This window comes from Branchiostoma floridae, chromosome 1, assembly GCF_000003815.2.
Source record: "Branchiostoma floridae strain S238N-H82 chromosome 1, Bfl_VNyyK, whole genome shotgun sequence".
Classification (NCBI taxonomy): domain Eukaryota; kingdom Metazoa; phylum Chordata; class Leptocardii; order Amphioxiformes; family Branchiostomatidae; genus Branchiostoma; species Branchiostoma floridae.
Genome location: NC_049979.1, coordinates 18,970,164 through 18,983,128, shown reverse-complemented (window position 1 = coordinate 18,983,128; position 12,965 = coordinate 18,970,164). Strand labels below are relative to the sequence as shown.

Genomic DNA, 12,965 nt, shown 5'->3' with positions numbered 1-12,965 from the left:
TATTGTCAGGTAAGAGACAATTATGACGTCCATCATTGTTCAACCCCTTGTCCAACCGGTTTTTCTTTGGATTGCGCATGCGTACTGTTGCTTAAAGGTTAGTGTCTTTAGATAACCTTTCCGGTTGCGCTCACAATTCGATCCTGTATGTTACATGTTTTGACCTCAAAAGGCCTGCATAGAGAGTTTAAGCATCGATAATAAGACATCACCGAGAGTAAGAACGGATTTAAAGACATCACCGGGACCGGAACCTGATTCATCAAACAGTGACAGGTATAGAAATGACCTCCATTTTGTTGTAAATCTTAGTTGTCTTTCTTGTCATAATTAACTCGCCCAAGGAGGTCGCATAACACACTGCGGCTGGTACCCGGTATGTTTTCTTCTCAGTACTTTGCGTTTTCTGTGCTTTCAATTTTATCACATTGATCATTATAACCTTTTTATTATCATGTTGAATCCTAATACAGGTAGACACAATGATTGTAGTATAGTAATGGAATATATTTACTAGTATATCTTAGACATGTAGAGTAAACGATAGTTGAACCAGAATGCCTCGTTACTACTATGTTTACATACTTGTAGTAATTTTTGTACATTTCTAGTGGTAGAAGACTTTATGAAAGTCACGCTATGCCTTTATGGTGTCAATTAAGTTCTCTTTGTACATGTATATTTATGTATATATATAGTAGTGTATATGACGGTAGTATACAAATGTATGTACTAGTATACAAATACCTTCAATGGACTGTAGATAGAGGCGCGCAGGTTTGATCAGTTCTATTTCCATGGGCGGCCAGATTGTGTACGTTTCTACACCATTTTGACAACAAATGAAGGACAGGCATTTTTATTCCACATTGATTACAATTTCTTCGTTTTGATGTTAACCATACACAGAACGATCGTCGACATGAGTCGAGACCAGAGATCACGACTTTTCCGAAGCGCTCTTCTATTTTTCGTCGGCTGGTAAGTGTTTGGCACCCTCCCCCTCTCGCGAATGCATTTTGTTTTCTTAACTAAAAATTTTAACAAAAAGCTTATCGAAACGACATGTTTGTTTTCCGACTAGTCGAACAGGATTGGTCAATAAGACTATATCATGACATTGCACGTTGTACTAATCAAATCTGTAATTATTCCGATATGCCCTGATAGTTGTCTTACCTGAAATTTTGTACATTCACGCATCATTCAACTGCCCGTACATGAACAGGTGTTTTTCTGACTCATCACACAAATTTATGAACGTTATTTTCTATATACATTTTCCAGATCTAGTTTATCATGACGATCTCTACTACATAAAGTTACAATAGTGGCATTCATTCATCTACCATTCATTTTTGACATTGTTCCACACCTCCACATATACAGCTTTTGTGGCAACTACTGGTTCAAGTTCAACCTGACTGCCGACTCAGTAGCTAAAAGAGAAGCGGGTTCCATACAAGCTCCGCCGGGGTACGAAGTCAAAACGATCCTGCGCTCCCTGCGTCGGGAACACGAAGACATTCCGACAGAAAAGTAAGTAAACCCGGCTTTCTGTTTATACTTTAGTCGTCTACTTTATTAGGTACTGGTATGGTAACTAGCCGAACAGTATGGTTGTGGAGGCTTAGGTGTGTCGTGGTGCGTGGGAAAGGGTCCGAAAGCATTCCGGTTGTAAAAAGGTCGTGAGTTAACCATTATTTCATGTAATGGTTGTGAAATGGTCATCGCGAGAGATATACGTGGCCTATTACTGGGCCGACTACTGCCCATCGTAGTGAGAGAGCCATGAATGCGTGACTGGGGTTTCACGTGTCATCGAGAGGGAAGATCACCTGCACAACATTAAACAATCGTCATGTATTGTGTACGAAAACATAATGAACTCATTGTTGTAATTCGCAATTCCCCTGAACACTGTAGTGACCCAGAGATATGACGATGACCATTGTAAGTCGCAGATTATATGGCCACACGATTCTTCAAGCTTAGTGTTTAAGGAACTTCAGAGCTTGCAAAAAGCGCTCGATAAACAGCAGACTACTTTTCTTGCTTACAATCACGCCGATCTTATGTCTTAGTTCTCGGATTCACCGCTTCACTGTTTTCTGACTTGAAAGTAAAGTGAATAAAAATGTCCCAACTCACTTCCGGGTGAACTCAAACCAAAAATGTTCACATTTTGACAACAGTAGATTTATTAAAGACCATGTTTGCCTAATTATTGCTCTAATCCATCTATCAATATATTTGAAGTTAAAAATCCATGTGGTTCCTGTTGTAGTATTTGGGTCTATGATGTCTCTTTCCTATATATTTCGCCACCAACTGAACCATTTACATGTAAAAATCAAAAGACCAAGAAGTAAAATTGGTGCGTCCTAGAGTCTAAAATGTTTTCCTCCCTCTGCGTACAGGGAAACCCTTTGTAAGTGTGGCGGGCAGAGACCATCACACTACTTGTCACCATGGCAACTGGCAAATAAACAGAAAGAGCAGGCAGAAAGTTTGGAAAGATTTGAGAGACGGTGAGTGTCTACTTTTAATATGATATACTACGTGTTTAGGGGCATACTCGGAGATTGAATAAGTTAATAAATTTACAAAATAGCTTAGTCTCAGGATGTCCATAGAATTGGATGTGACATCAGAGTTTGTTCTCAGTACCAATGATCTACTAGCATGTACCATACTCGTTTCTAAAGCCCTTGCTCATGAATACTTATCGGTATGTTTGTTGTGTAGAGTAAAACAACTGGAATACTGAAGTTTCACGTCCCGCTACCGCCGCCATTCTGGAAAGCAAAGCAAACGTATAGTCGTCATTAGTAACGTCATCTATCAATAGAAACTTCTGGAGTTCTCCATAAACACTTTGATCTAGCTTCTAAAATACATAAAATTCTACCCGTTTCCTCAGGCGTATTGACCTCAAGGATGTTTACAACCAAGTGGAGGGGTCTTCACCGATCAGCTACCCGGCTCACGGTGTGTACTGCAGGCCCAGGAGGAAGGTCAGGTTAAACGGTATGGATCTTGCATAGAGTATGTCCATAGCAATGGTCGCCATGTTGGTGTCCTTGATCTGCATTTCAGTAGACCGCAGCCCAACGTAAACGACGTTTTCCAATCTTATAGACAGGTCTTTATGTATTATTCTGCTATTCTCTTTTGTGAACTACATACACGTATTTGAGAGGGGCCAGAAACTATGTAAAATTGGATGTAGTATGATTCACTCAAATGCAAAAGGCCGCTTCAATGTTGGTGTCCATGTGACGTCACGTGAAAAACGATCTATTGGAAGAATGTCGTCTACTAAAGAAGTTTACTGAATGTTGTTTACTAACAGAGACGTGTTTTATTGAACTAGTTTCACTGTAATATGCAACACAAAAATTGGACTCATCCAAATTTTCATGACGTGTTTCGGGCGTGTTTTGATGCTAATATATGAACAGTGCAGTCTGGTTTAGCTTTGCATTGAAGGTCAGTGTAAAGTGAAGCAGTGGAGTAGAAGTCAAATCTTTAAGAGCTAAGAGCAATAAAGAATTTTTAAAAGTTATATGAGCCTCTGTGTGACTAATAATAATATTTAGAATCGTCAAAGCATATATCAGTGGATCGTTCAAAACATTCCTCTTCTCCAAGATGTAAGATATATATGTACAAACAAACAATCAAATTAAACCAAGTGCTCCCCCCTCTCTGATATCTACAGGAGTTCGTATAGATTGGTTCGATGCTAGTGTCGTCCAAGGTCAAACACAGCTAACGGTAAGTTTCGAAGTTTCACGGTAAAAAGGTGTTATTGATACCAGTTTTCATACTTAACGGGCTGTTTAGCTTTATAATCTCTCTATACCGTTCAAATGTTGTGATGAAGCTCCAATAAGTTTTAGAGTATGGATTATATCTTGGCCAAGGCACACGATATGGTCACATGGTGGTCTTTCTTCAACAAGGTCTCTCGTACCGAGACATTTGATTTGTAGTACAGGTACATGGTATATTGATTTGTCCATTAAGCCGACAACACTCACGCGTTCCGTTGTACAAGTCAAATATTTATTCAGCATGTTAGGACCCAAAACATTAGATAATCACAGCTTACAAAATGCAATCTTTCGGAGGTTTGTCGTTGACGCATTAATGTAAGGAGTACAGAACTTTATAATCCCCTTTCTCATCGATGAAGCAGACAGGTGCTGGCTGCTATGTTGGTGTCTTAGATTCAATCTCAATGGTTTGTAGCTCAAGCATAGTGCGACTTTTTCAACAAACTTATAGGCAAGTTTTCATCACCCTCCCACGTGTGCACTCTCGGGGCAATGCCTGACGATATCGTGAGACTTTGCCGCGAGGGTCAACCGTGCGCGGGAGGATGGTTTTCATGTACTTTCGGTACTCTCCAATGTGAGATAAGATTCTTCCAAACGTAGATAGCTGCGTTCGCCTCAATGTTAGTATTCCTATTACGTGACGTGAGAAAAAACACTTTCTTTATCATTCAAGGTCCAACTAAATGCAGAGAAGGGTGTTTTCGACCTCGCTAGCAGTGTGGACTATGTAGCTGCGGAGGGGGAAGGGACCGCGCAGTTGACCATCCGCACGACCAACCCATCTCTGTTGAACAGACAGCTGCTGTACATCGTGTATCGGAACACACTATATGATGCGAACACATTCGACTTAGGTAACGTACTACGATAAGGGCACTGGAGCAGTGGGGTTGGAGGGGTGTGGTCATCACTGTGGAAAAGGGTGAAAACGATCATTTGAAGGAAGGTTGCTGGAGAATGATCTTGGGGTATAAAATGCGAAATTGCACCAATTTGGCTAAGAGTAAATATAACCAGTTTTTTTCAACGCCTAAGGAACGGAGCCATTGATCATGTTGGAATTCTCACCAATACATTCCCTTTCGAGGAATGGCACCTGATAAAGAACGGGAAAGCAACCGGCCAGTTTGAACTCCAAGTTATCGGTTTTATTGTATGTTTCAGCACAGGCTGTTGTACAGTTATCATTTTCTGATCAACTGGTGCTTAAAGAGTACATGTTGTTTGTATGCGTTTATTTGTTTTGTTACCACAATTTTACGAAAAAAAATTTTCATTCATCAGTGTGAAAATATTATATTTCCTCTCTTTTTATAGTGCGGCTTCAATACGCTGGTTTCACTGCAACCATACCGGTACACATCCAGCAGGTACAGCTGCCCTGGCTATACGATCAAAAAGGAGGTAAGCATATGTATATTTTGGTTTTTACTCATCCGTCCTCTGTGTTTTTTTAATAAAAGGCATTTATCGTGACGTGTAGTCTGACCGACTTATGAACTTAAAGTATGTATTAACGGTACATTTATATTCAACATCGGATAGAAAAATATTTTTTTCTGTGAGAAATTTTGAATGTTCTTGGAAATTTTTCAAACCAATTGTCTCTCTTACAATTTCAGGAAAGTTCCAAGACAGAGTGACCGTGGTGGTGAAGACCTTCTACCGGTACAGCAACCTCAAACGGCTCATCGCCTCCATTCACGAATACTACCCGGGGACGAGAATGGTCATTGCAGACGACACCCCCAGCAAGCTATTCACCAGTGTTCAAGCACCTAACGTCGATCAATTCCGGATGCCGGAAAACATAGTATGTCATTTCCGCTTTCCACAACAAAATTCAACCAATAAGCCGCTGTATAGAATGTTGGGTTGAAGTCAGAAGTTTAGGCTCCTGAGGCGAAAAAAATCAGTACGTCGAGAAATAGGACTGTTTAAACTTTGCGCTATGCCCACAATACATTACAACTGAGAATGCTCGCAACTTCGCTAAAGGGTGATAAAATTCCTCACCCAAAAGCTAACTGCCACTCAAACTCCAGATCTTAGCATGTTCACAACATAAAATACCAAAAGTGTAATTTCCGTTGCAGTGCCATAGAAATCCACTAGGGGGCTTGTCAATAGATCTGCCATTCGTTTTGTTGACACCTACCCACATACCAAAACAACCTATCCATGACTTCTTGAGTTGTGCTGTTAAACCACAAACACAGCCACACTTTATACGCTGTTTCAAAGAACCGATGATATAAACGCCCTGGCAAAGGTAATGAACTAACCGTGCTGCATACTTTCTGTTCCAGGGTTACTTTGCGGGCCGAAATCTGGGTTTATCCCAGGTGTCCACGGAATACTTCCTGTATACCGACGATGACCACTACATCAGGAATGACACAAGACTGCACATGTTTATGTCACTGTTGGACAAGACAAACTTCCATCTGGTGAATTAACTTATGTTTTCTGACGTGAACATTTGATCTAAAAATCTACATATTTGAGTCTCTCATTCAGCTCTTGCTGTCTGCTCATTGTCATTTTCTTTTTAATTGTTGAACATAACGGTTGTAACGGTTTTTTTTCTATATTTCTGCTACAATGTTGTACCGTTGTAAGAAAGCTATGCTTTGTTTCAGTACATTTCTGCTCACGCGCAAGATCTACGTAACTCATGTTTCCTCATTTTCACATCAAGGTGAGCGCAACATACGAGAAGAGGGAGTCGAAGTTTTCCAGCACGTTAGAGGTTACAGGGGAGAATAACCACATCTGCCTGCTGCAGCGGTACGAACCCAACCACTTTCACGAGATCCCGGGCTTCCCTGGTAAGCCTCTGTTCTAACGTTTTTTAAAACTAAATAAACAAATCATAGAATACAAAAAGGCAAGTATTGATGTAAATGTTGCATTTCTATTCGCCACAATCTTGTAAATGAGTTTTGCCCAAGTGGAAATTTGTTAAGTTAAATTTAGTGAAATTGACAAAATAAGTACATAGCTCATATGAATGAGCAACATGGAAAATATTTCAAGTGTCACTAATGTGCAGTCTGGAGAAATATCACGGAGAGAGCAAGGGGCCAGTCACTGGCCTAGGCACTTAGGCAGGCAGGCAGGCACTAATGTAGTTGATTATATTTTGATCAATTTACTGTCATTACCATACAATTTAAAGCAATTAGATGATCATATGACAGGTTGTCGAAATTTGTATGTGCAAATTGTAATACCCGTATGTCGATCCCAACATATGTTTGAATCAAAATTGTTGTAACTCATACTCGTCTTGTGGTGTAAAATTGATGATATTCCTTAGGTTGTTACGCCAACGAGATCTGCCAAAATTTCTTCATGGCGTCAACTAATGAGGTGAAGTCTATCGGATTCGACCCGGACCAAGCATTGGCCAGGATTGGACACGAAGGTATGTTTGAGAATGTCGTGCTAGGTTTACATCGCATTGCCTATCCCAAGAAGATTGTATTATCAGTGTGAGACCACAACTCCGTAGAATTGTCAATGGTATTTGGTAACTGACAACTAACAAAGGCCAAATTATTTGATTATGCGCATACTAACGTCTCCCTACGGTACTGCAGGAGAATTTCGGTTTCGATATCTCATGTTCTGGTCCTAGACATGCGGCATAATACCGAAGGCATTATTTTAAGCTCTTTTTAAAATTCTTCTATATGGGTATGTATTATGTACAAGCGCTTTTAGACACAACCCGATCCAATGTGAGGAAGTTCAACATATTCATCTGCTTTCCTCCAGGATTCTCAAAAGTACCTAGGATGTGGCTTGCACTTTACGTTAGCATTAGTTTTATTCCTTCAAAAAGAATCTTTCATTTTTTTAAGTTGATTGCTAAATCTTTGGTTTGTTTTCTTTTTCAGAAATATTCCTCTCTGCGCTTGGAAGGCTCCGGACTGCCGCTTGTCGCAACAACGTCATCGGGCACAACCGTAAAGGCGGGCCGGAATTCAAAGACTACGGGAAGTTTAGAAACCCCGGGGAAAAATCGGAAGCTTTACGGTTCAAATATAACCTGTTCAAGCACAACCTGGCTTGTACACAGATAGACTGGGGCATGAATACAACTAAGACTAAGACGAAGAAGTAGCCGCTGACTATCAAGTTAAGTCATCTCTTTTAGGGAAAACACTACAATCATATACATAGTCATAACGATCGAAAAACTACATTCGGCAGCTTACAAATATTTAGATGATTCTCAAATTCTCAAATGGAAAAAAAAAATATTCAGGTTTCAAACGTTTGTTATTCCTCGCCGACAGCAGCTATTGAAATATCATAACTATCTTAGCCCTAAACTGCCAAGTTGAACGTACTCAAATAGTGATCGTAACAAAAATTACCCTTCATGACCCAAATAGAAAAAAAAGATGTAATACAGGTTACTCTATAAAGCCCTGTACTGTTAGGCGATATATATCATCAGTATATAGCTGTTCAGAATTGTAGGAATTAAGAAAATAGATCCGATAGATTAATTGTCAAGTTTTTTAAAAATATTTGAACAGTTCAGTGTAGATATTTGTATAGGTCACATGTGCGTTGTCTGTGTTGTGTAATATGCTGTAATGGAGTAACTCCTAAGTTTCCACCTGCCATATCAATGAAAATAATGGATAACGGTGTGTAAATTGCCAAATAGGTAATGTGAAACGTCATATGATAGTAGAAGATACAACGAAAAACCAGAAATTTCGTCCATTCTTGATGGTCAGGCCATGTTATTTTTCATATGAGAGAAGTCAGGCAATATTTAAGGAGGAACATAGCTGCTTTTGAGATATGTTGTCCTAATATATTGTCAGATATCAAACAACGAAGATTGGTCGACGGGTGTGACATTGCTGGCCAGTTGACTTGACCAGCAACATGTTAAGTCAACGATAATTGATTAAAACATTCTGGCCCATAACGATGCAAGTAGATGGGGGAAAATCATTGATCGTCTAACATAACAAATAAACGTGTAACACAAACAGCGTAATAAAACACGTAACGTTACTTTGTTATTCAACAACATGGTGGAACATAAAACGTAGCTACAGTGTAAACATATCTTGGCATGGGCTGGATATGAGCCTAGTCAAGAAGGTTACCACCAAATTCTTCACACTCTAGCGGAAACATGACATGCAGCGAAGACGTTTTTTCACGATGATAGATGCGGGCTACATTCCGGGCTCTGTTTGAGCATGGCTACTTGGGGTCAGTGACCTCCGAACCTTGTTCACAGTGACATGTGTACATACGTTATCTCTATACGTAATCATACGTTATGTTGCCTTTATTAAGTAGAAATCAAGTAACATATTAAGTAGGCTAAGTGGATTAAATAGCCCATACGTGTATACTTTACAGCTATACATTCTGGCCCTTGGTGCGTATTTTCGGAATCGGGCGTTCCATTGGTGTCGGGGTAGCAAACCTCGGGAGCTGACCACAGCTAAAACAAGACTGGACTCTGGGATAATTCCAATGCCCTTCAGACAGCGGCAGGCTTTTAGTTGAGTGCGTGCTTACATTAGGATCTGATCATACGTGTCCAAGCGCTTGTTTGACACAGAATCACGCAATCATCATAAAAAAACAATACTCTCTAAGCAGAGGTTAGGCTCTGGTCGTTTTTTGACGTTTTTATCGCATATTGGGCTTTCTATTTTGTACCCGGTTTTCGTTGATGTCTCGCGGCCGGAGGCTTACCTCTGCTTGGAGAGTAAAAAAACCTATTTGTTCTGCTTTAACTTTAAGTTAAATGTGTGTATAGCGTGCCAACAGACATTACTTGGGTCTTAACTCCAAGAGGATAGGACACTGTATCAGATGAATTGCTCCCTGGGCTGTCGTCATAAGGCTTATGGAGGAATCCATGTATATTAGTGGGCCATTAGTGTTTAAAGCACGCTTGCCTTTGTTTTCTTTGTATACATACGTGTCTAATTAGTCGTAATACTTGTTGGCATTCAATGCATGATGTGTCTCCTGACTTTCCTTTCACTCAGAATTTGGATTAGTGCAATTGGATTTGTATTTCTGCCTGCCTGCATACCTAACCAATTCGTGTGCACAACTTCCCAAGTATTAAAGTGATAAGCACCTGTTTGGCTAGATATTATTTCTTACTATGAGTTTCGATGATGTACCAGAGCAAGCGTGCGCAAGGCTTTTTCATTAAATTCCTCTAGGTCTAGAAGTTGAACGTGTGCTCAGTATTAGAAGGCTAATCTTCGCGCTGTTCTGGCGACAACTTCAATACACAACATGATACAATATGATACAATACAAAAACAGCTCTTCGGTTTTCTTTATTGCCATGTTACAAGAAAAATCTCTCAAAGAAGCAAAAGCCGTAGGGCACAGTTTGTACTGCAATCGGACGACAACAGCTTGCTCTAAAAAAGCCGGTCTGCTAATATTTACCAGCCGGCACACATACAGAGACCCACGTGTGGCCGAATGTGTCACCCATCCGGCTGACCGTTTTCCAGCTGACCAGCTGACTGACCCCAAGAGACGGGGCTTAGGGTCTGTATCAGCTGACCTCTGTCATTGTCTGTGGTCAGTTTCTGTGCTCTGCCACGTCCTTGTGCCTGGCCATTGTGGTCTTGTTTTGTTGTTATGCAAATCAGACAAGACTTATGGAATTCGGGATCTCGATTTGGACCATAGAACACTACGGGTAGCTGCAGATTCCCGGTGAAAAGCTGTTCACTCGAAGAATCACACGTCATCGCCACCAACGTGCTATGGCGGCTCCTCGGCATTCTTTTATCAAGATCTATCAAGTCTCGTCTTACACGTCTTAACGGAAGCTAACGGAAGGACTGTAGACAGACTGTAGAGAGACTGAAGAGAGAAATACTCTGCCTACTACCGGGCACTAGTAGCACCCCACAGATGTCGGAAAACGCCAGCTGACCTGTAAAGAAGTTCACCCAGATGCCAACGGAGATAGCGCGGGCAAGGCCACAGCTAAACCCCAAAAATCTGCACTTATGAACAGGAGGACAAAGAAGAAAAGATCTCTCCGAGGATGAAGTGGAACGATAGATTCCGGCTGCTGTTCTGTGGAGCCCAGGGGAAAGCATGGCTGGTGTGTGTGTGTACGCTACTGACCTACACTTTAGTCATGGGGACCATGCTGAGTTTCGGGGCCTGGTTCCTCAGACTGGAGCGGGAGTTTGGCACCAACTCCACGTTCATAGGTAAGGCTTCTAACCCGGTATATAATATACAAAGTAATGGAAGTATCTATGATGGCGTTGGAAGATTGCAGCTTCCATTATAGCAGGATGGCATGCAACATCACTTTTTTTGCTGAGTAAGCATTGTTTACAGATCTTTGGGTCACGTTTTCTACAGCATTTGTCAGCCTTGTATCTTCAATAGAAATTCTTAGATTCCGTAGTAAAGAAAAAACAATGGTTGTCATTGTAGATCCTGCTATTATATCTGCTAGAATAAGCAATATGTGTTTAGAGTGGCTACAAATAAATTATGTAGCCTACATTGATCTACATGGTATTATTCCCTAGAGAATGGCTATTGTTTACTGTGTGCTATACCCCCTAACCCGTATTGCACACAGATGATAGCCTCACGGCCTTTCTTCATGGCTTCTTTATATATCAACGAGGCGATAAGCCCCTAGCCTGGGTACCTTCCAATTTACTACGGGCGTGCCCTGTGAAGATTTTTTCAGGTCGTAATCGTATGGTCCCAATAAGCCTATAAGCGCCTTCGCTAACGGAAGGACTGGTCCCGAGAAAAGCTAAGGTTTCGGTTTTGTGCACCATTTGCTTTGAGAGAATTTAGCGATATACATTCTGTGGGCTCAAGGTAGAGTAGCCTAGACCAAACAGTGGCGTTTTCTGTTTCAAGTTAATAAGACTCACATGACAAACCGCATGCCACTGCTACCAACAAATCTAGTTAGTCGGCCGTCTCTGTTCATCTCCTGTAACCTCTGACATGTCATTGTAAACATTGTAATCCCCCAAGAAGATGTGTGGACCCGACTTGTTTGTGTACCCCTCCCTCCACTCTGTGTTTTTTTACTGAATGCCTCTCATCTGCTGGGTGATGGATGAATGGATAATCTCCAAGCAGATCCTACGGTGTCATGGGATAGTATCAAAGCTGGCCAGGGAGTATAGCCGGCTATTAAGGGAGTCAAACGGGCAAGTTTGATACTATACGTTACGCACCGTGGATCTGGTTGGAGATTTGGTGATGGACACATTGTTCCAAAGACAGAGGAAGCAAGAGCATGTTGATCATTTACCCCGGTAGGTCTTTCGGACCAAATGGATTGTACAACAAACAATATGTAACCATATATCAGTACAAATACTCAAAAACAAATTTACCATTAATTGGAATTCCATAGTTCATCGATTTTGTTTCTTCTTCTTTTTTTCTTTCTTTGTGTTATACGCACCCGAGACTACGGAAAACACACAAGTGCATGTTAAGTATCTGTACATTCAAGTTTTATAATAACGACAGTTCGTGCATACCTATATCAGCTGACAACAACGTTTTTCAACGTTCTCTCACCGTAGACTCCCTTGCAGTCTTCGGGAAGGGGGCGTTGGACCACGATTTTCTACGTTGATTAGGGTCTGTTGGACCCGTCGACATCAAACACCCTGATTTACGAACTTGTTGTACGAGCCACTGACTATTAAAGTTGTGGTCGCTCAAGGTACGAATACATGTATTACACCAACGTGGCGTACGCGGGCTAGGTTTTCCCACAGAGCTGTCATAAAGCATCAGACACCTGACTCCGTAACAGTGGACCAAGTTATAACTAAAACTTGAGTAGTAAGAGCAAGGACTAGGAGCGAACTATCTGGTCGGCGGATAGACTGCAAAAGACTGACTGAAATCCCATGGCAACTTACTTTCCCTATGTGGCTGAATTCCTCTCTCTGTTTTCATACAAATGACACCGCGACCGGGAAACTAGCTGTCATATGGTTACTTGCCACTTCATCATCCACAAGCAGATATGTGGTCGGCAAAACCCCAACAATTATTTGTTGAAATGAAAGGGAATATGACATTAATAAT

The 12,965-nt window shown here is 41.0% G+C and overlaps 2 protein-coding genes across 3 annotated transcripts in view; both read left to right on the top strand.

The window, feature by feature from the left end:
* Positions 1-76: 76 nt before the first annotated feature.
* LOC118416384 (beta-1,4 N-acetylgalactosaminyltransferase 1-like) lies at positions 77-8,669 on the top strand. Of its 2 annotated transcripts, none has more exons than XM_035821483.1 (13): positions 77-276; positions 910-981; positions 1,390-1,539; positions 2,421-2,531; positions 2,924-3,030; positions 3,725-3,780; positions 4,519-4,699; positions 5,163-5,249; positions 5,468-5,658; positions 6,155-6,295; positions 6,547-6,676; positions 7,168-7,275; positions 7,751-8,669. In XM_035821483.1, exons 2-13 carry the CDS (start codon positions 923-925, stop codon positions 7,975-7,977), a joined length of 1,548 nt encoding a protein of 515 aa, XP_035677376.1. In that variant the 5' UTR covers positions 77-276; positions 910-922; the 3' UTR covers positions 7,978-8,669. The 2 variants fall into 2 exon arrangements, with proteins under 2 accessions (XP_035677376.1, XP_035677383.1); XM_035821490.1 differs by having other exon boundaries at positions 77-376.
* A 1,700-nt stretch (positions 8,670-10,369) lies between these two features.
* LOC118417969 (monocarboxylate transporter 14-like) overlaps positions 10,370-12,965 on the top strand; it is a 19,697-nt gene continuing 17,101 nt past the window's right edge. Inside the window, exon 1 of the mRNA XM_035823751.1 lies at positions 10,370-11,092. Coding sequence (XP_035679644.1) covers positions 10,921-11,092 — 172 coding nt within the window. The 5' untranslated portion in view covers positions 10,370-10,920. The remainder of the gene's footprint in view (positions 11,093-12,965) is intronic.

Coding starts and splice junctions, on each gene's coding strand:
- LOC118416384 (XM_035821483.1), top strand. CDS start 923: ATGAGTCGAGACCAGAGATCACGACTTTTCCGAAGCGCTCTTCTATTT. Junction 982..1,389: donor CTTCTATTTTTCGTCGGCTG/GTAAGTGTTTGG, acceptor CCACATATACAG/CTTTTGTGGCAACTACTGGT. Junction 6,296..6,546: donor ACAAGACAAACTTCCATCTG/GTGAATTAACTT, acceptor TTTCACATCAAG/GTGAGCGCAACATACGAGAA.